Source organism: Rhincodon typus, chromosome 8, assembly GCF_021869965.1.
Source record: "Rhincodon typus isolate 14 chromosome 8, sRhiTyp1.1, whole genome shotgun sequence".
Taxonomy (NCBI): domain Eukaryota; kingdom Metazoa; phylum Chordata; class Chondrichthyes; order Orectolobiformes; family Rhincodontidae; genus Rhincodon; species Rhincodon typus.
This window is the reverse complement of record NC_063339.1, coordinates 24,344,940-24,369,939: the sequence shown is the minus strand read 5'-3', so window position 1 is coordinate 24,369,939 and position 25,000 is coordinate 24,344,940. Positions and strand designations below refer to the sequence as shown.

Below are 25,000 nucleotides of genomic sequence, written 5' to 3'. Positions count from 1 at the left end.
GGCTTACAAGCCCTGGCAACATCCCCGTAAATCTTCTTTGCACACTTTCCAATTTAATTATGTCTTTCCTATAACAGGGTGACAACAACTGTATGCAAAACTCCAAGTGCGGCCTTACCAACGACTTATGCAACTGTAACATAATGTCCCAACTCCGACACTCAATGTCGCGACTGAAGGCCAGCATGTTAAATGCCTTCTTCACCATCCTGTCTAATTTGGTGCCGCTTTCAGCGAACATACATCTGCTGCCCTACCCTCGCCTATCTTCTTGGTTAACTCTTCGAAAAACTCTAAAAGATTTGTCAGATGTGACTTCCCGCACATAGATCCATGCTGACTATCCCTAATCAGACCTTGACTAGCCAAATGTTGGTTGATCCTGTCCCTCAGTATCCTCTCCAATGACCTGCCTACTGCTGATGTCAGGCTCACTGGCCTGTAGTTCCCTGGTTTGTCTCTGCTACCTTTCTTAAACAATGGAACAACATTAGCCACCCTCCGGTCTTCTGGAACTTCACCAGTGGCTAAAGACGAAGCAAAAATCTCTGCAAGGGCCTCTGCAATTTCTTCCCTTGCCTCCCACAACATATCCAAGGCTGGAACCGAACCCGGGTCCCTGGTGCTGTAAGGCAGCAGTGCTCGCCACTGAGCCACTGTACTGCCTCAAATGAGACCACCTCGCATTCTTATAAATTCCAGTGAGTAGAGTCCCAACCTGTTTAGCTTTTGCTTGTAACAAAATAGCTTTGTACCAGGGCTCATCCTTGTGAACCTCTCTGAACTGCCTCCAAGGAAATGATTTTTTTCTTAAATAAGTGGACGAAAACTGCTCATAGCACTTGCAGATATGGTTTCACTAGCACCTTGTACAGTTGCAGTAAGACTTCCCTTCCCTTCTACTCCCTTCTACTCTAACCCCCTTGAAATAAGGGTCAATATTCCATTTGCCTTTCTGATTACCTGCTGCACCTGTGCACTAGCTTTGTACTTCTTGCACAAGTATCTCCAAGACCCTTTTCTGTTGCAGGTTTCTGTAGTTTTTCTCCATTTAAACAATACTGTTCATTTATTCTTCCTTCTAAAATGAACAACTTCACATTTTCCCACATAGTACTCCGTTTGCCAACTTCTTGCCCATTCACTTAACCTATCAATATCTCTCCTACTATCTCAATATCTCTCTGTAAACTGTTTGTATCCTTCTCGCAATTTTCTTTGCGTTGTCAGTAAATGTAGCTAGAGTACATTTGCCTCCCACCTCTAAGTCATTTATATAGATTGCTGAGACCGCAAATGTTTACACTGATCCCTGTGGAACCCCAGTGATTACAGGTTGCCAATCTGAAAAAGAACTCCTTATCCCTACTCGCTGTCCATGGCAATATACTACCTCCAACAACATAGGCTCTTGTCTTATAACTTAACATTTTGTGAGGTATCTTGTTGAATGCCTTCTGGGAATCCAAATGCAACTTATCTACTGGTCTCTCTTTATTCACTCTGGTTGAGACTTCCTCTCAAAATTCGAATAAATTAGTTAGCCATGATTTCCCTTTCATGAAGCCATGCTAATTCTCCTTGATTAGATTGGGATTTTTCCAAAAGTGCCGCTTTTACTTACTTTAGTAATTGATTCCAACATTTTTCCAACAATTGATATAGGCTTATTGGCTTGTGTTTTCTGTCTCTTCATTTTACAAACCCTATATCATATTGTATTTGCACAGAATTGAAGCTATTGAATACTTATTTATTTACTCCTGCTAAATGTCAGACTTGTATGTTTTCTTGTTCTGGAAACAGTTTATCTGACACCATGTAAATCATTTAGTTTGCTGAAGTAGAAGTTATTTGAATGTTATTTTACATATGTGATGCAATCTTTTTTTCCAAAATATCTATTTCCGTATATTAGGTCTTTAGTTTTTACAATTTCTACAAATTGCAAAACTTGCAAAACTGCTAAGCCAATGATAAAGTCATTTTCTATTTCTAGTCTTATCTTGTTCCTTAGCTTTGAATCACTTATAGCCATGTATGGAGTTCCACCCTGATAGATGACTTGATTTTTGTTTATTTTGCCAGTGGCCCCAAGGATAATGTGTTTGTTTATTTTGCTGATCATGGAGCTGACGGGATATTGGCATTTCCTAATAGTGATGTGAGTAACCTCTTCCAAAAGTACTTTCATTTGAGCAGTTAGGTAGACCTATTTGTTAGAGGCTTCTTACGCCGTCTTCAGTATCCAAGCTTCTACAGATGTTGAATTGCACAAATTTATTCCATTTTAATAGAATAAGTAGTTCATTGTTTTGATCTAAAAAATCAGTATGGCCTATGTATCACTTTGACAGGAATGCGATGCCATTAATAGTAGATTGTACAGGTCACCTTTGCTGCTGTTGAAGTTGTTCTAGTGCTCGTATCTGTGTGAATTCACTCTGCCTTTCTCGTTGCTTGTATGAATAAGGGAAGTTAACCATGCATGTAATTGTCCACATGTGACATAAGCAAATATGTGTGCACAAATCTCCTGCCTTTTTTTTCTTGGAGAAGTTAACCTGTCAGTTCGTTATTCCACCTTTACAACCTTGTACATTTATAGTTTGGTAACTTTTTTTTTTATTTTAAATGGTAATATCAGTAAAAGAAAACACTTCAAAGATGCTGTGAAATTCTTCCTTGATGAGTGACAGTGCTGATATTAATGATTTGAAGGAGCTTGTCGGAATAGTTCAGAATGGTGACAACTAGTCATCAGTTGAGCCATGCTGTTTTAGTAATGAAGCAGGGTGGTAGCAAAGAATGAAAGAAAACCAAGCAAATCTGCACTTTGGTCCCATACTGTGTGAGACATCTTACCCCATGTTTGCTAAAATACACAGTTGACGATTAACCTGTTGAGACACAGGAAGGCCCATGGCGGAAACTCATAGCCTTGAATAGACAATTCTCAAACTGGGAGACAGCTACCATCAAGTGCTACATGTTGCGCAAAATTATCCGCTGGTGACATAACTAAGATCTTTTGACCTCTGTGGCACTTGTCAGCTCTGCAGATAATTTTCATTATTTTCTGTGACAGCATTTTTCTCAAGACCATAAGGTATAGGATCAGAATTAAATCATTTGGCCCATCAAGTCTGGTCTGCCAATCAATCATGGCTGATATGTTTCTCAACCCCATTCTCCTACCTTCTCCCTGTAAACTTTTGGCTGAAGAAATTCCTTCTTATCTCAGTTCTAAAGTATCATTCCTTCACTCTGAAGCTTTACTCGGGCCCTAGTCTGCCCCATTATTGGAAACATTTTCTCCATGTCCACTCTATCCAGGCCTCCCAGTATTCTGTAAGGTTCAATGAGATTACTGTCATCCTTCTAAGCTCCATTGAGTACAGACCCAGAGTCCTCAACCGCTCCTCATGACAAGTTCTTCATCCCTAGATCATTCTCATAAACTTCCTTTTGGACCCAAGGCCACTGCATCGTTCCTTAGATATAGGGCCCTAAATCACACTCCATATGCCAAATGCGATTTTATTAGAGCCTTATACAGCATCAGTACTACACCCCTGCTCTTGTATTCTAGCTGTCTTGAAATGAATGTTAACATTGCAGTTGCCTTTCTAACTGCCAAGTGAATTTCCACGTTAAGCTTAAGAGAATCCTGAACTAGGACTCCTCTGTCCCTTTAGTGCTTGAGATTTCTGAAACCGTTCCGCCTTTAAAACATAGTGTATGCCTCTATTCTTCCTACCAAGGTGTATAACCTGGTATTTTCCCACATTTTATTCCATCTGCCACTTCTTTGTTCAGACTCCTAGCCTGTACAAATCCTTCTGCAGCTTTTCTGTATCCTCAACACTACCTGCCCCTCAATCTACCTTTATCATCTGCAAATGAGGCAACAATGCTCTCAGTTCCTTCATCCAAATCATTGATCTATAACGTGAATAGTTATGGTCCCAACACTGACCCCTGCGGAACTCCATTAGTCCCTGGTAGCCATCCTGAAAAAGACACTCTTTATCCCTACTAACTGCCTTCTGTCAGTCAGCCAGTACCATGCTCCTAACACAGTGGGCTCTTATCTCATTAAGCAGCCTCCTGTGCGACACCTTGTCAAAGATCTTCTAGAAATGCAAATAGATCATGTCCACTGGCTCTCCTCTGTGGAGGTAACAAGCAGGTTAGACAAAGAATTTAATGGTTACCTTATAACTCCATCAAGCTGTTTCTGTGTGCTCTGGAGCACATCCTCCTTTTGACTTGTCACAGTTTAAAAGCCCTGTTTGTTTCTCTGTGAATTGAAACTGATTTGCTCGTTTACTTATCTGTCCCACCGACATGAAGAAAGGTGTAGCTGGCTGTGTTAGATAATCTAATCCTCAAAATGTTTTCCTACCTTCAAAGTAAGTTATCATACACTTTAATATAAAGCAGAAGAGTTTGTGTTTTAACTGTTTTTTTGAATCTTTATTTAATTCTTGACTCCTACAAAATTGCTGATTGAAGCTTTGTTTTCTTTTCAGCTTCAAGTTGATGATCTGCAAAGGACCATTAGATTTATGCACAAACAAAAAAAATACGCAAAGGTATTTTAGAACTTCTTAGCCATGCCAGAATGTGAAGAGAGGGGTTGGTTGGTGAGACCTGATAGAATTCAGATTGAAAGTTTGTTTTGCCAAAGCTTAAGAGGAACTGTGACTGTCTTAGAGAGGTGAACCTTGAGACCTTGCCCAGAATATACCTGTTAAACTAAGACTAAACACTGTCGGGTCGTGGGAGAGAGCGACAGAGAAATCATAATACCCTATCGTTTTAAGGAAATTCTTCAGAACTTGGCTGCAGCCAGTTGGAATTACTAGTATATTCTGTGATGTTTATACCCTAAAAGCTTTGGAGTAAAGTATTTGTCTTTGTGAGATTGGCAGCTATTTTATTTGTTAGTTCATTCATTCGTGGGATGTGGGTGTCACCGGGCTGGGCCAATATCTATCCCAGAGGGTAGTTAAGTATCAGATTTGAAATCCACAAGAAGTAAGGAAGGTAGCTTCCTTCCCTAAAGGACATTAGAGAACCAGATGGTTTTGTTTTCCTGATAATTAACAACGGTTTCATGGTTATTAGACACTTATTTCCAGATTATTACTGAATTCAAATTCCTCCAACTGCTATGGTGGGATTTGAACCCAGTTCCCCAGAACAATACCTGGGTCTCTGGATTGATAGTGGTAATACCACTAGGCCATTGCTTCCTCTGAAACTGCATCTGTATGTGAACAGCTAACTGTGGATCAATAGCTTATATATTAATTTAGTTGTGGCTGGTACTGAAGGAGACCAGCAGTAACTAAATATAGTTGACAATTTCCATTATTTATCCTGAGATAAGATTCATTGAGTTAATATAATGTCAATGTTCTGCTGTCCTACAGCTAAGACCAATTGGGAGATTTTTCACAGTGGAGTTGTTGCAAGGTAAAATTATAGTAGAGGTACACCATTTTGAAGTAAAAAAAACCTGAGGCACCATTGGTTCAGTAGTAACAACATTTTTGGTTTTTGGATTACTCTACAGGTGTTTAGGCAGCAATTTGAAGCAAAGGATGGCATCATTTAATAGTTAGCTGTAAGAAGGAAAGAATTTTGTGGAGTAGACGAGGTAGGGTGAGGAATGGAGAAGGGCATTCCTGAAGAAGGGTAATACCCGAAATGTTGACTGCTCCTTTCCTCCAGATACTGCCTGGCTCGCTGTGTTCTTCCAGCCTCCTGTTTGTCTATGTTAGGTAAAGGATAATATTTAGTTAATAAATAAGAGTTTTGATCTTTAGAATTTTGGTTCATATTTCTTGCTATTCCAATGACAAACCATCGGTACTTTAGAATAAAGAAAGAACCTTGGAATTGTGATAGTTGGCAAATTGGCTTTATACAGTGCCTGGTATTGAAATGGTTAAAGACACCTCAGTAGAATATTGTCAAACAAAATTTGAAATTAAATTGCATAAAAGAAAATTTTAGGACATGGCTGAAGATAGATTTTTTTTTAAAAATACGTGTATTTTAGAAACTGCAAGATAATTTCAAAGTTCAGGACATTGGCCAGTAGTGGACTGATTTTAAAATTAGTTAAAAGCAAAATACTGCAGATGCTGGAAAGCTGAAATGAAAACAAAGCGCTGGAAAAATTCTCAAGTCTGGTAGCATCTGTGGAAAGAAAAACAGAGTTAATGGTTTGCGTCCAGTGACTCTTCTTTAGAACTCAAGAGTCATCAGGGTTCTGAAGAAAATATTGGTATGTTGGACTTTTTTTTTTTCTCTCTCTGATTCTCACAGATACCAGACCCACTCAGTTATAGAGTCATAGAGTTATGTAGCACGGAAACAGACCCTTCGGTCCACCTAGTCCATACTGACCAGATATCCAAAACTGATGCAGTTCCATTTGTCAGCATTTGGCCTGTATTCTTCTAATTCCTTTCTATTCATATACCCATCCAGATGCCTTTTAAATGTCGTAATTGTAACAGCCTCCACCACCACCTCTGGCAGCTCATTCCACACACGCACCACCTTCTGCATGAAAAAAATTGCCCCTCAGGTCCCTTTTAAATCTTTCCCCTCTCACCTTAAACCTATGCCCTTTAGTTTTGGCCTCCCCTATCCTGGGAAAAGGACTGTGTCTATTCACCCTAGCAATGCCTTTCATGATTTATAAACCTTTATAAGGTCACCCCTCAGTCTTCGGCACTCCATGGAAAATAACCCCAGTTTATTCAGCCTGTCCCTCTCGCTCAAACCCTCCAATCCCGGCAACATTCTTCTAAATCTTTCCTGAACCCTTTCAAGTTTAACAATATCTCCCTTATAGCAGGAGAGCAAAGTGAATGCAGTATTCTAAAAGTGGCCTCATCAATGTCCTGTACAGCTGCAACATGACATCCTAACTCCTATACTCAGTGCACTGACCAATGAAGGCAAGCATACCAAACGCTGCATTCACCACGCTGTCTATGTGTGACTCTGCTTTCAAGGAACTGTGCACCCACACCCCTAGGTCTCTTTGTCCGCAGGATCCTAACATAAATTATATAAGGCCTGTCCTGGTTTGCCTTACCGAAATGCAACACCTCACTTTTTTCTAAATTAAACTCCATCTGCCATTCCTTGGCCCATTGGCCCAATGAATAAGATACCACTGTACTTTGAGATAACTTTCTTCACTGTCCACCACACCTCCAATTGGTGTCATCTGGAAACTTACTAACCATGTGTCCTATATTCACATCCAAATTATTTATATAAATGACGAAAAGCAGTAGACCCAGCACCGATCCTTGTGGCACACTGCTGGTCACATGCCTCCAGTCCAAAAAACAACCCTCCACTGACACCCTCTGTTTCCGGCCTTCGAGCCAATTTTGTATCCAATTGGCTAGCCGTCCTTGGATTCCAGGTGATCTAAGCTTGCTAACCAGTCTACCATGTGGAACCTTGTTGAACGCCTTGCTGAAGTCCATGTAGATAATGCCTACCATTCTGCCTTCATTAGTTTTCTTTGTCACCTCTTCAAAAAACTCAATCAAGTTAGTGAGACGTGATTTTCTACGCACAAGTCCATGTTGAATATCCTGAATCAGACCTTGCCTTTCCAAATGCATGTAAATCCTGTCTCTTGGAATTGCCTCCAACAACTTACCCACCACTGACAGCAGGCTCACTGGTCTATAGTTCCTGTGGCTATCAATGATACAAATATCTCAGCAAAGGGAGCAACGATCTGTTCCCTAGCTTCCCACAAAGTTCTCAGATATACCTGAACAGGTACCAGGGATTTATCCACCTTTTTGTGTTTTAAAATGTCCAGCACCTCTTCAGGATATCACTATTTATTTCCCCAAGTTATGTAGCTTCCATGTCTTTCGCCACAGTAAACACTGACATGAAATACTGGTTTTGTATCTCACCCATCTCCTGTTGTTCCACACATGGTTGGCCCTGTTGACCTTTAAGGGGCCCTTTTCCCTCCCGAGTTGCTCTTTTGCCCTTAATGTATTTGTAGAACTCTTTAGATTCTCCTTAACCCTATTTGCTAAAGCTATTTCATGTCCCCTTTTGCCTTCCTGATTTCACTTTTAAGTATAGTCCTACTGCCTTTATAGTCTTCTAGGGATTCACTCGATCTCTCTCTGCTGTCTATACCTGACATATGCCTCCTTTTTCTTGACCAGATCCTCAATTTTTCTAGTTATCTAGAATTCCCTACACCTGCCAGCCTAGCCTGTCGCACTAACAGACACATAGTCTCTGAGCTCTCATTATCTCATTTTTGAAGGCTTCCCAATTTCCAGCTGTGCCTCTACCTGCAAACATCCGCCACCAATAAACTTTTGAAAGTTCTCGCCTAACACTATCAAAATTGGCCTTCCTCCAATTTAGAACTTTAACTTTTAGATCAGGTCTATCCTTTTACATCACTATTTTAAAACTAATAGAATTATGATCACTGGCCCTATGGTGCTCCCCCATTGATACCTCAGTCACTTGCCCTGCCTTATTTCCCAGGAGAAGGTCAAGTTTTGTTCCTTCTCTAGCAGGTACATCCACATACTGAATAAGAAAATTTTCTTGTTGACACTTAAACGCCTCTCCATCCAAGCCCTTAACACTATGACAGTCCCAGTCTCTGTTTGGAAAGTTAAAATTCCATACCATTACATCTATATTATTCTGACAGATAACTGAGATCTCCTTACATATTTGTTTCTCAATTTACCGCTGACTATTAGGGGGCCCAAACGACAATCCCAACAAGGCGATCATCTCTTTTCTTCTTTCTCAGTTTCACCCATATCACTTCACTGGACATGCTCCCAGGAATGTCCTCCCTAAGTACAGCCATAATGTTATCCCTAACCAAAAACGCCATGCACACCCACCACCCACCATCTTTCCTTTAGCATCTATACCCTGGAACATTAAGCTGCCAATCCTAGACAACAAGGTGCAGGGCTGGATGAACACAGCAGGCCAAGCAGCATCATAGGAGCAGAGAGGCTGACGTTTCGGGCCTAGACCCTTCATCAGAAAAGGGGGAGGGGAAGGGGGTTCCGAAATAAATAGGGAGAGTGTGGGAGGCGGATAGAAGAGGAATAGAGGAGAGGATAGGTGGAGAGGAAACAAACAGGTCGAAGAGGCGGGGATGGAGCCAGTAAAGGTGAGTGTAGGTAGGGAGTTAGGAAGGGGATAGGTCAGTCCAGGGAGGACGGACAGGTCAAGGGGGAGGGATGCGGTTGGTCGGTAGGAGATGGAGGTGCGGCTTGAGGTGGGAGGAGGGGATAGGTGGGAGGAAGAACAGGTTAGGGAGGCAGGGACGAGCTGGACTGGTTTTGGGATGCGGTAGGGGGAGGGGAGATTTTGAAAGCTGCCAATCCTGCCCCTCACTGAGCCAAGTTTCTGCAGTAGCTAGGATATCCCAATCCCGTGTTCCCAGCCATGCCCTGAGTTTATCTGCCTTACCTGTCAGGCCTGTTGCATTGAAATAAATGTAGTTTATCAGTCCTACCTCATCCTCTGCCTTGCTCTTGCCTGCCTTGACCATTTAACTTGCTCCTCTTCTCTCTTGTACCAGCCTCAGACTTATCTCTTTTCTCACTATCTTTTTGCCCGCAACCCCACCCAGAAATTAGTTTAAAGCTTCCCGAGTAGCACTAACAAAACTCCCTGCCAAGCCACACATTCATCTGCCCTAACCTCCTATTCCTACTCTCACTGGCCCATGGCACTGAGAGTAATCCAGATGTTGCTGGTCTCGAGGACCTACTTTTTATTTCCTGCCTAATTTCCTATATTCTATTAGCAGAACCTCTTGCCTTTCTTTTCCTATGTCATTGGTACCATGAACTTCTGCTTCAAAATTTTGAGAATATTCTGCATCCTCTCCCAGATATCCTTGACCCTGACACCGGGGAGGCAACACACCATTCTGATGTCCCACTGTTGGCCACTGAAACATCTGTCTGTGCCTCTGACTAGAGAGTCCCCTATCACAATCGATAGTTTGGAACCTGACACACTCCCCAGTACAGTAGAGCCAGTCTTGGTACCTGAAATCTGGTTGTTGGTGCTACATTCCCCAGAGAGTTCATCCTCTACAGTATCCAAAACCCACATACTTGTTTGAGATGGGAATAGCCACAGGAGATTCCTGCACTTCCTACCTACCACTCCTACCTTTCCGAGCAGTAACCCATCTACCTGATTGTATTTATAGTTTTCCTACCTTCCTGAAACTCCATCAATCACACTCCCTGGTTCCTGCAAGTTCATCATTGCCTCTGGCTGCTGCTTCAACTGATCAATACGATCCATTAGGATTCGCATCTAAACACACTTCCCGCAGACATAATCTCCAGGATCGTTGAAATTCTCCCTGATCTTCCACATTGAACAGGAGAAGCATATCGCTCTACTGAAAGCGATCTCTGCCCTTGAACAATCTACAGATTTCTCAAAAACCCAGCGTTAGCACAGTCTTACTGCTCAAAAACACTGCTTTAAGATTTCTGCAGCATTTTCTGTTTTGATTAAAGTTGGGGTCATACAGAGGACACCAAAACTGGAGAAGATGAAGGTTATTGAGCTGGAGAAGGTCAGGGTGAATTTGCCTCCAATAGGATGTTCTTACCCAATGCAGTTATCCTCCCATAACAAAAAACTGGACGTGGATATCATGGTATTGTGGAACTGAATAGACATGTGTTACAACTAACCATTAAACACAAATGTTACATTGAGGCATATTATCACTCAGATTTTTTTTATTGGGCTGTTGGTTCAAACAGGAAGAAGCAGAGTTAACCATGCGTGACATTGTCCACATTTGACATAAGTGAATGCTTTCACAAATTCTTTTCTGCACGCACAGTTTTAGTATTCTGGATCTATGCCAGAAGATGGAGTCAAATGAGTTCTGAGTTTAGGCTACGATGTATTTAAGACAAAAGGCTTTTGGTCTCACAACTTTGTTCATTTGCTGCACTGCACCTCTTCTTTGTGAGCTCTTTATCTCCAAAAAGGAACCAAACTAATTAATTAAAATGGTGAAATAAGTTTGTTTTGCTAAGGCACGTGTAAGGTACACATTTATGCCAGCAGATGAGGATATTTGAATTTAAAAACTAGGTTTTTGATATTTGAGAAGTAGCATGCGTTTCCTGCATGTACGACAGAGGGTACAGTCAATAGACGTGATGCTGGAAAAGCGCAGCAGGTCAGACAGCATCGGAGGAGTAGGAAAGTCAATATTTCGGGCTGAAGCGTTGACTTCGCTGCTCCCCGGATGCTGTCTGACTTGCTGGGCTCTTCGACCTACACATCTGTTGACTTTGCCTTCCAGCATCTGCAGTCCTTACTGTCCCCACAACAGAGGGTGTAAATATTACTCCTTGTACGGCAACTTTATTTCTGGTTAGATCAGTACACCTAAAGATGTTGCTAAAGCAAATTAGAATCAAAGACAATGGTATTGAGCAAAGTTAAGCACTAGATTTTGAAGCATCTAGATTTTTCTTTCCTTGAGATTGCATTGAACTATGAAGACCTTGATCGTTGTATAGTGTCATTTGCCTTTTTTTTTGTTAAGTATCAGTCAATACACTACGAATGTAGTGTTCTGGTAAATCAAACCGCTTCCAATCACGCAGCTGCCTTTGTGAACAATCTGACCCACCCAATCTTGTGTACTTAGAGTTGGTTGAATTTTTATTGTGCTAACCTGTTGCCCAAATTATGCAAAAAGTCTGAACTTAGTTTAAAATGTATTGCAAAAATGCAATAGAAATCTACATGGATTGCAGTGATGGCACACAGCTTAGTTTTGGCAGTTGTTCATTTTCTAAATGGGTTTCTCCTGTGACTTTGAAATAACTGCAGAGGCCGGTATCCCATCATCAAGTCACCACTTATTTACATGTGCACCGTGCAAGGACTGTGACCAGCCAGTCTCTAGACTGAGGACACCTTCCTCATCTCCTGTTTATACCTGTCAGCCAGGGCTCCCTGATTGGGACTGTTAACCTGGGCCAATCAAGGATCTCATAGTCAATGGGATTCACCTGGCCTTGGTTCTAATCACTACAGACTTGAAAGTAATAATGTGTAATTTGGAATGCAGTTGACTGTTATATTATGGTTGTGATTTATGTTCCACAGTTGCTACATGAACCTTCATTTTGAGTTCATTTCTTCTGCCTTTGCTGAATTTTGATACCTTCTTCTATAATTCCAAAATGTTTAAAAAAAATTGTATTACTTGAAGCTGATTTCATTGTTTGTGCGTTTGCGTGTATTAGGTTTAAGCCCTATCGGGTTAAAAAAAAGTAGAGGAAAACAAAATTCTCACACAGAAATGAGAACAATCTGGAAAGTCCGTTCATTAGTGGTGCCAGAGAATGGAGTTGAGGCTGCAGGGCACTGAGTATTGAGAAATCATGTGGTTGCGTTGAAGTTATAAAGTCATAATGAGTTTAGCTTGCAGACTGTTTTTTAAGTGTCTCAGGGGAGAGACACTAGCAGGAAGAAAATAGTGAATGCATGCAAATTTGCCAAAATGAAACCAGTTGCAGCTGCATCTGTGTGGGCCTGAGCAAAATTACCTTGGTGTCAAGATAGTAACATCCCTTTTCTGAGGGCTAAATATTTTTCTGGATATTGCTGGGATGAAAGGAATCGTGTGTTTTTTTTTGTTTGTTTGTTTGTTTTAATCCCTTTCTGATATGTGTAATGAAATCTTTCCAACTTTTTGTCTAGTATAATGTAGTTCATGTTTGTCCTAGTCTTGATATTTGTGTCAAAAGTACACTGGCCATCTCTTTTAAATGTGTTTAATAACTGACCTCCTACGGTCTTCTCTAAAAAGAAAGTAAAGTTGGAATCTAACAGGCCAGGTTTTATTCTGGAATCTGACGTGTCCATTATTAACATCAGCTGTGATCATGACAAGCAAGGTTTAAGGATGCAGTTATAGGATTGTATATGCTAAGATTCAGTTTTGTGACTCAGTATACTTCTTCCACAGATGGTGTTTTACATTGAAGCTTGTGAGTCTGGATCGATGATGATAGACCTGCCAAGGAACATTCATGGTACCTAAATTCATAGGTTAATGTTTTATCTTGTGTGGAAACCATAAACCTCAGTACCAGAATGCTCCAAAAATGGTTTTGTTTTAGTAATTGTCCAATCATAGGTTTTCTAATGTTTGAAGTGAGTGTTTGCTTCTTATATTTTGGCATTCCAATCTTTTCCCCCAATGGATTTCTAATGCTAATTAATATAAACTTGGAATAATCCGGTGTTCTTGCTGAAATCAAGCTGAAATAACCCTTTATTTAAGCAACAAGTTAACATTAGTTTGGTTGTATTAGCTAAAGTACTATTGTAAATTTTACATTCAGCATTATTTAACAACATTTTTTAGCTTATTTGTAAACTGTAGATTTTAAGTTATGTTGTGTTGCACAATGTTTTATGCATGGTATATTTCTTTAGTTGAACTCGAAAATTGTACTCAACTAACGATCCACTTTACATACATCGGACATTTCTCCCTGACTGAATATGTTTCCTAATGATTTTTGACCATTAGGAGTTGTTTAAGTGTTTAAGCTGTTTAACTTGCAGTATATGCTTCCTTTTGCTTTCCTTTGCTTCCCATAAATGAGCCACCTCCAACTGTGATGTCCAAAGAGACTTGGGGGTTCAGGCGCATAAATCTTTAAAATGTCATAAACAAACAGATGCAGAAAATAATCAAGAAGACTAATGAAATGTTGGCTTTTAAAAATCTAAGAGTATGGACTACACGGATGCAGCACATGGCTCCTGTTCTGCAGCTATACAAAGCCCCACTTGGAATACTGAGAAGATATGGACAGCACACTTGGAAGGATATATTGACCTTGGAGGGAGAAAAATATAGGTTTACAAGAATGATACCTGTACTTCAGGCTTTAAGTTATGAGCAGAGATTATACAAATCAGGCCTGTTTACTCTAGGATTTAGAAGGTTAAGGGGCAAGCTGATCAAAGTCTTTAAGATATTAACGGGAAAAGACAATAGATAAAGTATTTCCACTGGATGAGGATTCTAGAACTGGGCCATAGTCTAACAGTTAAGGCCAGACTATTCAGGAGAGATGCAATGTGGAGTAAAGTTCAGTGCAAACGATAGTACTGATATAAAAGTTATTCCTGCTGTACATTCCCAGGAATACACTTCCTAGCCTTCCAAAATCATCAGTGCTTCCTTTTTATCAGAGACAAAAATAAAAATTGTTGGAAAAGCTCAGGAGGTCTGGCAACATCTATGGAGAGAAATCAGAGTTAACATTTTGGGTTGAGTGACCCTTCCTTGGAACTTCCTCAGACCCATTTTATCAATCCACCTGAATATCTTGCTGGTTGCCCACTTCCCATGCTGCAACCTCCATGAGTCACTTGGACCACAGCTAGGACCCAATTCCAGCAGGGTCTGGTAGCATCTATGGAGAGAGGAGCAGAGTTAACATTTCGTGTCCAATAAGATTCAACTTTGAATTTTGAAGCCCTGGAGAAAAGTCATAATGGATCAAAATGTTAACTCTACACCTGTCTCCAAAGATGGCAGCCAGACCTGCAGAGTTACTCCAGCATGTCCTTTTATAATTCCTTAATTTTTTTACTCCAGTCCTTTACAATAAAAGCCAATATGCCATTTTCCTTCCTAATTGCCTGCATAATTGCTTTCTGCTGTTTGTACGAGTATGTCTGTTTCTCTGAACAACATTTACAAGTTTCACAACTTTTAAAAATGATGCTGCTTTATTTGCTTTAGCAGTAAAAATAACCTCCCGTGATGCTCTTGCCCCTTTTCCCCTCTAAGTGCCTTAGTGTTTTCTGCATTAAAAGTTACTGTATAAATGCAAGTAATTTTTTTTTCTACTCTTCACGTGCAGTGCCACTTTAGTAGACTGAAGCAAGAACTTAATTGTCTTTTAAGTAGTACGGTGCCATCTTTGAAAATGTTGTTAATGTTTTGCTATTTAAGTAGGACATGTATGGCTTTTCTAGCGTTTTCCTTCAGTATTTGAACATTTCACTTTTTACCCACAAATCACATTTTACCCCCCCACTTTTTTTTCCCCATTAAACCCTACCATTCTGATTTCAGTATTTGCCACTACTGCTGCTAACGAACAGGAATCATCATATGCCTGTTACTATGATGATGAAAGACAGACCTATTTGGGTGATGTGTACAGCGTCAATTGGATGGAAGACTCTGACCAGGTACGTAACAATACATTAAAATTTTAATGTTAAGCATACAGGTTGCAGAGTAATTTATTTCTATTTGTTCGCACCTCCCTCTCCTTCCAAAGTATTTAGCTATGAACTAGAATTGGTGTAAATGTTGGTCCAATATAAATTGTTCGCTGCCCAAAAGTCCCTGGCAAGATTATCCCCATGCTTTTGTGTCCGGCTACAATGTAACTTAACGGTCAGTGAGCATATCCAGGTAACCAAATTTTGTATTGCAACACAGAATATAAGTAGTGGAATAATAATGTTTTAGAAGTATTGGGAGTTTCCCATTTTGGTGGAAAGACATGGTGAGATAATATAAAATAAGGGGTACAATTCTAAAGGCAGTGCAGGAGCAGAGGGATCTGGGTGTACATCTCTATAAGGCATTAAAGGTGGCAGAGCAGGTGGAGAAAGCAGTTAAGAAAGAATATAGTATCCTAGGATTTATTAGTAAGGTCAAAGAGTTCTTGAGCAAGGAGTTATGCTGAACCCATATATGATTACAGGGATGAAAAACTTCAGTTCTGAAGATGGATGGGAGAAGTTTGGGCTCCTTTCTAAGGAGAGGAGAAGGCTGAGATGAGATATGAGGAAGTTCTCAAAATCAGGAGGGGGCTGGATAGGGATAGGGAGAAACTATTCCTGCTTAACAAAGCATAAAAGAATCAAGAAAGAGAAGATGCAGATTTTAAAGTGACTTTCAAAGAATCGTATGCAGTGTAAGAGAAAACATTTTCACACAGTGAGTCAGGAATGTACTGCCTAGACATGTGGTGGAGGCGGGTTCAATTCAGACATTCAAGATGAAGATGATTTGAATATGAAAAATGAACAAGGTTAGAGATAATATTCTGTCTAAGCTGTACAGCTGCATAGTCGCTCTGAAGTTCCCCCTAGGTTCTGCACTTGCCAGTTGGTGCTTCTACTCATTTACACTTCACAAGTCAGCAGCATTTCTGGACCTCCGAGGACAGTGCACAAGAAAGAGAAAAAGAGGGTGTATTGGTTACAAGGAAAAGGCAGGAGATTGGCACTAATTCACGTACATATATATTATCTGTACCTACTTCAACTGAACAAAATAAGTGACAGTCATTTTTGCGGCTTCACTTCTCAGGGTATTGCCTTAATAAACCAGAATCAGCCTACCTGGTTTAAAGTTTTAACAAAGTTTAGTAGTTAATTGTCATTCATCATTAACTGGTACATTCTCCTTGATAGTGCCTCTATCATTCAGAGTCCACTTGCCAACCAATCAGCGTCTCCACGTTTACAGTATAAATGTGGGTTTCCCTTTGTATTCTTTTGTCCTGATGAGTGCAAAGCTAAAAGCTTCAGCAAAACTGTTTTTCTTCTCAGCAATACTCAAGTTCTGTGTGACTAAATGATTGATCAGCATTCTGCAAAGGGATGCATTTTGGCTTTTATTAACTTGCTTTAACTCAGAATTGAAAAGCATCAGGAGTGTATAATTGTGAAATGCTGATATTGCAGTTTCACTTATGACTTGAAGTATTTACACTGTAAATGTGGAAATTTGTTGTTTGTTTTTTGGAGGATGTCGAAGTTTATACCACATCACATGCCTTGGGTATATTTGAAACCCAACTGGCTGCTGTGTATTAATATGTGGAACTAGTCTTGTGGTATTGAAGACATCTATTTCCGTTCCCATCCTTTTATAGGAGGACCTTAGAAAAGAATCACTACACAAACAATTCAAAATTGTAAAGAGACGGACCAATACCAGTCATGTACAAGAGTATGGAAATCTGGTAAGAATTTGAACTTATCATTCCCTATAATAGCATTTATTTCATAACTTTAGGAGGAGGAGTCTGAACTGTGTTGCACAAGGGGGATGTAAACATGTGAAATTGGAGCAAGTTAACCATATGACCCCTTGAACCTGCTTCCTTATTCAGTAAGATCAGGTTGAACTTCTAAATCGATCCCACTTCCACTATAACTTCCCTTGGCGCTGAAAAATCTGCTAATCTCAACCTTGAATATGCTGGAATATCTGAGTGTCCACAACAATCTGAGGTAGAGGATCCAAGATCCACAAAATTTTGAGTGGAAATTGCTTCCTTACCTTAGTTTTAAATGACTGAGCCCTTAACCTGAGATTACAACCTGAACATTCCCTCCCTATTTTGGGCGGATAGCACTGGGAAAATGCCCAACCCCACAAACATGACTGGGGTGAAAGTGCCCTCGATGTTTTGTTTCTCACTGTGGGTAGTTTCAACAGAAACTATCTCAAGGTGAGCTGTGTGAAATGCTTGCTTTGGTGCACTACCTTACCTTGTTAATTTCTCTTTAAACTAGAAACTCTTTCTATCTTCTTACATATTTCAGGTTTCTGAGAATCTCTAATTTTCACCCTTAATTAAATGTTTTGATCATCTTATGCTTTTTTTTATATTCTGTCCAATCTGTTGACCTGCTACCTGTTTTTGCACCCGGTTTAACTTGCTTTGATTTGGATAGCATATTTAATATTTCTAGTGAACCACAGATGGTGGGTCTGTCCCTTGGAACATTTATTACTTTGGAATCTATTTACCCTGTGTATATTCTGCATCTATATTAACCTGTTTTTAACCTAATTTGCTGAATCATGCTTTGATGTCTTCAAATGTGCCATTTTTTTTAAAACAAATTTGAACAAAAGCCTTGCACCTGCCCATCAATTTGAAATAAAAAGTTCAATCATCTGGTCGGTGCCACCAAGGGAAGCCTTTACTGTGACGTTGTGCAACGAGATAGGATTGATTAACAATGTCAGGTCTGGTGTAGCCTGCTCTCTGTTTGGCTCCAGAACATGCTATCTAAGAAACTATCCTGGAAACGTTCTGTGAACTCCTCGTCCAGACTACCTTTGCCTATCTGACTGTTCCAGTCAGTACGTAGATTAAAATTTTCCATGTGCCATGCTTTTTTGATGAGCTGCAATTATTTCTTCCTTTGTGCCACCCTACTGGATGGTTACAGTTAAGGGACATGTACATCACTCCCACAAGTGACTACTTTCCTCGATCAATTCTTATTTCTACCAACACTGTTTCTGCATTCTTAGTTTTCTGAACTTATGCATTCCCTCTCCATTGTGCTAATTCCATCCTTAACTCACAGAGCTGCCCCTCCCCTATTTCCTACCTTCCTTTCGTTCCTGTACCCTTCATGGTTCAAGTGTCAAACCATGTCTTGCTCTTGTGCTAACACCGGTAACTAGTGGTCACAATTTCAAGATTGTCAGCAAGAAAGAAAGGAATGAGATGTTTGATAGGATTTGGAATGTGTTGCCTGGGAGAGTGGTGGAGGCGGATTCCATCAGAGGTAGTAAAACAGAGCTGGATATGTATTTGAAAGTAATGAAGTTATAGGGCTGCGGAGATGGGGCTAGAGAGTGGGACTAGGTGGGTAGGTGTTTCAGGAGCCAGTACAGACACAATAACTCAAATGGCCTCCTTCTGTAGTGTAAAACTTCTGTGTTTCTATTTTCATCCCCTGCTTGCTGCTGTCCACCAAAATTCGATGCAAGCTGGAGGAATAGTAACTCAATGACAAGCGTCAGGACTCAACATTGAGTTCAACAACTTCAGAATGTGAACACTGTCCTCTGTTTTGATTATCTCACATCCCCAGTGTCTGGTTTTTATGGGTTTGCTCTCACCAAAGCTGAACTATTTTCTACAATTCACATCAACCATTTAATGCCTTTTTTTGTTATCTATATCTATATCTCCCTACCACTATCAGTCGTCCCTTTTTTACCTTCTGAGCACCTACATCATCTATTCCACTTGTTCCTACTCCCACTTTATAAACTGCATTAAAAAAATGACATTTTTCAACCTCCTTCAGTTCTGAAGAAATAAATTGGACTCAAAATGTTAACTGTTTCTTGCTCACTGCCAAACCTGCTGAGTTTCTCTGGCAATTTCTGTTCTTTCATTTAAATATCTTCAGTATCCCCAGTATTCTTACTCAAGCTATGTCAGCATTTTTACCCTAAGGCTCAATGCAAATTTGACCTTCACTCAACTTTGAGACAAAAACTGTACACTGTTCAGATGTGGTCTCACCAAGACGTTCTTGATTGCAACAAGACTGTGTTCTTATGCTGCACTCTCTTTGCAATAAAGCCTTTGTACCATTTGCTTTCTAATTGCTTTCCTCAGCCTTCATGTTAACCATTTTTTTTGCCCCTTTGTATTTGACAGCTAATTCATTCCAAATCCAAAAATGTACCAGTCTGTCACCTTTTTTTGCTCAAAATTAAAAAGCTCTCCCATTTCCATTCTTTCATTCAGAGTGACCATTTAAAACATTTGTACTTATACACTTCCTTATTCAATCGATATCCATTTGCAGGCTCTCGGCACCATCCTTGCTGCTTACTTATCCACTGAGCTTTGTGTCATCAGCAAACATGGGAAAACTGCACTTGATCGCATTGTCTAATATGGAATTTCAACTGTAGCTGTGGAAAGGAATAAAAATAAAACAGGTTTTCTTCTGAATGTTGATGTTCACTCAGAATATGTTTCTTTGTGGCTGAAAATTTAATTAACTTGAGAAAGCAGACAGTCAATGGATCTATGATTATTCTGCAGACTGAGAGCCCTGGTTTCCATAAATAGGAATGTTACATTTGTTGATGATATTAGTTTTGCATGTCCAGTATTTTCAAACTTGTGACGTATTGGTGCTTTTCCTTTCCTGCCACTGCTTTAAATTAGAGATGACTGAAAACAAAAGGTTCTGTTCTGAGTCTTGCACTTTTAAAAGGTCCCTGGCTTCCTTTGTTGTGAAGGCCTAAATGAAAATTAATAATTGGCTCTAAAATAGCCAGCCCTGCAATTAATTTGAATGTGATCTTTTTCTCACGGAGGTCAGACTTTGCATTTATGGCCATGATCTCTGCGCCAGTGCATATGCCACCCCTTCTCAATTCTGATCTGAAGTTAGAATACAGGATTATTGAAGCAATCACCTTCACCATTTCAACAAGAAAATATCAAGAATAATCTATGTTTCTAAGGTTACAACTAAATCAGCTATGAAAAATGGATGTGATAAGATTTTTTTTTCAAAAAATGACCTTGAATTTAAATATCATCCTTCACTTAATAAGTACCTATTGAAAGGTTGTGATGCAGGTAAATGCAGCCATATTTGGATGCCAGAATTCTTAAAATAATAACTACCAATTATTCACAGGGGAATAATGACTTTGGGACTTTGAAGGATTATCTTAATTTCCTTTTAACTGGGATCATAATTCTTGGTGGCAGGTAGAGAGCCTTATTTAATCTAGAAAGCAGAATGTTCCAAAGTGCAGCACTCGCTCAGTACTGCTTTAGTGTATGATGTGTAGATTGTGCTCAGGTTCTGGAATCACACCTGAGTGCACACACTTTGTGACTCTGAGACAAGAATATTAACATTAAATGAAGCTCACACGTTGCACGTTTAAAGGTAATTTTAAATATGGAAGTCTTATCGTATTTGTTTTCCCACTTCCCAGACACTTTCGCACATGAAACTGAATGCATTCCAGGGCTCAAAGAAGGCTGACCTCAATGCAACCCAGCCTCTGGTCAATATTGTGGATGCAGTACCAAGTCCTGATGTTCCTCTTGCCATTCTTAAACGGAAATATATGGCAACAAACGATATTGAGATGGGTCAGAAGCTCCTTTTCGAGATCAATGCACTTCTGGAGGTGAGCAGAGCATAGCAAAAAGTCATCTAATCAAAAATTCTTTGCTTTTCTCTCTGCAATTAAGGAATCTGGGAAATGGCTGAGAGGTTGAATAATTAATCTGAAGAGCACCCTGTCTAGTGATAATTCCATTCATATTCTTCTAGCAGCAAGAGTCTGTAGATTTTTTAAAAAAAGTGACTAGATACTGTCATTGGTAATGCCAACCTATATTAATCTGCTTATTTGAATTTACTGTGATAGTGAGGGCCAAAATTTTGTGGAGAACCTGGGAAGGCTGATGTCCTTCCGCTCCAAAAAGGTCCCACTTTGCCATATTTTTATTTTGGCCAGTTGGTTTGGAATGGGTTTGGGCCACTAGGCAGCACGGTGGCTCAATGGTTAGCGCTGCTGCCTCACAATACCAGGGACCCGGGTTCGATTCCACCCTTGGGCAACTGTGTGGAGTTTACACATTCTCCCCATGTCTGCATGCGTTTCTTCCGGGTGCTGCAGTTTCCTCCCACAGTCCAAAGATGCGCTGGGCGGATGGATTGGCCATGCTAAATTCCCCATAGTGTCCAGGGATATTTAGGTTAGGTGGATTAGACATGGGAAAATGCAGGGGTAGGGGAATGGGTCTGGGTGGGATGCTCTTCGGAGGGGCGGTGTGGTCTTGTTGGGCTGAATGGCCTGTTTCCACACTGTAGGGATTCTATGATTCTATGAAGCAGCAACAGAAGCTGGGTGATGGCAAAACAGCAAACAGGGACACATACCTGTTTCCTGGGGTGAAGGGCGCAGTCAAATGATGAGTCAAAATGTTAACTGTTTCTTGCTCACTGCCAAAGCTGTTGAGCTTCTCTGGCAATTTCTGTTCTTTCATTTAAATATCTTCAGTATCCCCAGTATTCTTACTGAAGCTAGATGGTGTTACAGATATCTTCTTGACTTTTTAAAAAAAGCAAAGCTTGTAGTGGCCATTCTTAAAATTTTTCTTATGGTAGATTTTCTAATTGTATCTCTGGATTGACCATGTATAGCAACAAGAAAGCAAGCAGATACAAACTGCATCCGTTTTTAGTTAATCTAATCACACACTTTTGGATTTCTTTTGTGCAATGTCACTTTCTAAATAATCCTTGACCAGTCTATCTATTCTTTGATAGAATAAGCACTTAATTCAGAAGTCCATGGAAAGGATTGTGTCCGTTGTCACAGGATCTGAGGAGCATACAGCGCGGATAATAAATTCACGAAGTCGTATCCATGATCATGGCTGCTACCAAGCTGCAAATTATCATTTCAAAACTCACTGTTTTAACTGGCACACGCCGCTGGTAAATATAAAATTATTAGTTTTTTTTTCCAAAGGTGCTGTACGTTTGCTGTGTCATGTATTGTTTAATTAGGGCACGAGTCACTTTTCAGGTTTGGAATGGGTCCACCAGAATTTCTTTGTTTGAGAATTACAGACAAAGAAAATAAAGGTTACATTTGTTACTGGCTCATTGTAAAGTATCAGTTGTAAACCAGTTTCCAACTCTAGCTGAAGAATGGGTAACACATCTGAAACAAATAGTTGCAAGCTGGGTGAAACCTTTCTGATGCACATGTCTCATCTTCATCTTTTGTGGGTGCAGTTCCAGTGTTATCCAATGTACCTCAAACAAAAGGGATTATTCCCTGTCTGAAACTATGCATGGAGTGCTGCGTTGCTGTTTGGGCATATAGACCACCACCACAGAGTGTACTCGTGTCGTTGTCAGCCAACCAGACCATCAATAGAATTCCCAGGATAGGAATCAGAAGCAGGTAGCTGGGGCATTTCGTCCCAACTCCATCTTTTCCCTGGCTTGTGGTGCAAAGATCTAGACTGGTGTTGCTGACTGCTGGGAAATTGTAGCAACTCAACTGTTTGAAGGTGTTTTCCACCAGTGAAACTGCACACTGAAAATGGTAGCCCTGTTTTCAATAGTGGAAGACAAATACTTTCGGATGTCAATCTTAGTTGTCTAATAATGTAATAAAAATTATACATTGGCACTGTGTGAGTGATCTCTCTTTGGATAAAGATGCACAAATGTGCATTTTGTGTTCTGAATCACTTAAATCTAGTGTAGCTAAAGAGCATTTAATGAATTCTTTACATTTGTGAAAAGATAATATGATAGGGTAGGTCCTTGAAAATCATTTACAACAAGCATTTTAAAATTAAACATTTAACCTTTAAACCGAAATTCAGTTCTTTGACATAAAGTCGGAGTCATACAGCAGGGAAACAGACCCTGCAGCCCAATTAGTCCACGTCCCCATGTTCCCAAGCTAAACTAGTCCCACTTGCCTACGTTTGGCGCCTATCCACCAAACCTTTCCCATTCATATAGTTATCAAAATGTCTTTTTAAATGTTGTAATTGTACCCACATACATCCTTATCTCTGGCAGTTCATTCTGCATACCAAACATACTCTGTGTAAAAAAAAGTTGCTCTTCAGGTCCTTTTTAAAATCTTTCTCCTCTCACCTTAAAACTGTGCCCTCTAGTTTTGAACACCCCCAAGACTCTTGCTATTCACCTTTTCTATGCCCCTCATGATTTTATAAACCTTTATTAGGTCACCCTAAACCTCCTACGCTCCAGTGGAAAAAGTCCTGGCCTATCCAGCCTATCTTTTTATAACTCAAACCCTCCATTCCCGGCAATGTCCTGGTAAATTTTTTCTGAACCCTCTCCAATTTAATAATATCCTTTGTGCTGAAAATGTGGTCTGAATTTTGGTTTCAATTCACATTTAATAACGAAGAAATGCTGCTGTATATTTTCAATGTTGTTATTTTTCTTTCAGTATGAATATGCACTGAGACAACTTTATGCTTTGGTCAATCTTTGTGAAGAAGGTTTCCCAGTAAAGAGGTAAATTTTTTTTTTTTTTTTTTCCTCCTTCAATCTGTTCGTTGGTCATGGTAAGGGATGCATTTGTTGACTATCCCTATTGGCTTGTGAGGCTGTTCCAGAGGGTCGTTAAGAGTCAATCATATTACCTTGGATATGGAGACATATGTAGGTCAGACATGGTAAGGACTACGCATTTCCTTCCCTGTAGGGCGTTACTGAACCAGATCGTTCTAAAAATCTCTCTGCAGTAGTTGTAATGATCACCAGTACTGAGAGTAGCTTAATATTCTAGACTTATTATTTATAATCTACGTTTATTAATTGAATTTAAATTCCATCAGCTGCTTTGCTGGGCCTTGAACCAATGTCCCCAGAACCTCAATGTCTAGTTTGCTGATTCGGTGACATTACCATTTCCTCATACAATGATCTTCAAATGCGTAAATACGAAATAGGAGCATAAGAGACTATTTAGCCCTTCAAACTGGCTCCACCATTCAATATAATCATAGCTGATCTGTTTTTGTTTCAAATTCTACGTTCCCATTGACCCCAGATAGCCCTTTATTCCCCAGCCTACAAGAATACATGCATCTCTGTCTTGCCTTGCCTTCACTGCCTTCTGAGACAGAAAGCTCCCAAGTCACACTACACAACAATTTGTGACTGAACCTTTTCTCCCCATCTCTATTCTGAAAGAGTGACCCATAATTCTAAAACAGTGCACCCTGCTTCTGGACTAACTCGCAAGAAGAAACACTTGTCCACTTTATCAAGACCATTCAGGATTTTATACACTTCAAAATAGTCACCCTTCACTCTCCTAAACTCCAGCGGAAAAACTATTCAACCAGTCTTGTAACAACCCACTCATTCATTCAGATGTCCATAACTTGGCATGGAGGGTTGGGTTACGTGGAGGATCTTCTTGAAGTTGCCATTCAAAAGGTTTTCTCGTGCACACTACGGCTCATGATGCCTCTGAGGTGCTGTCAAGCATGACCCTTTTATAAATCTGGCCCACCTCCGTAAAAAT

At 40.1% G+C, this 25,000-nt stretch overlaps 1 protein-coding gene across 1 annotated transcript; it reads left to right on the top strand.

Annotated features, from left to right (window-relative positions):
- Positions 1 to 2,092: 2,092 nt before the first annotated feature.
- lgmn (legumain) lies at positions 2,093 to 24,982 on the top strand. Its single transcript, XM_020532252.2, has 8 exons — positions 2,093 to 2,164; positions 4,536 to 4,598; positions 13,085 to 13,151; positions 15,218 to 15,336; positions 17,040 to 17,129; positions 20,891 to 21,088; positions 22,237 to 22,407; positions 23,915 to 24,982. Exons 2-8 carry the CDS (start codon positions 4,572 to 4,574, stop codon positions 23,984 to 23,986), a joined length of 744 nt encoding a protein of 247 aa, XP_020387841.2. The 5' UTR covers positions 2,093 to 2,164; positions 4,536 to 4,571; the 3' UTR covers positions 23,987 to 24,982.
- Positions 24,983 to 25,000: the final 18 nt, after the last annotated feature.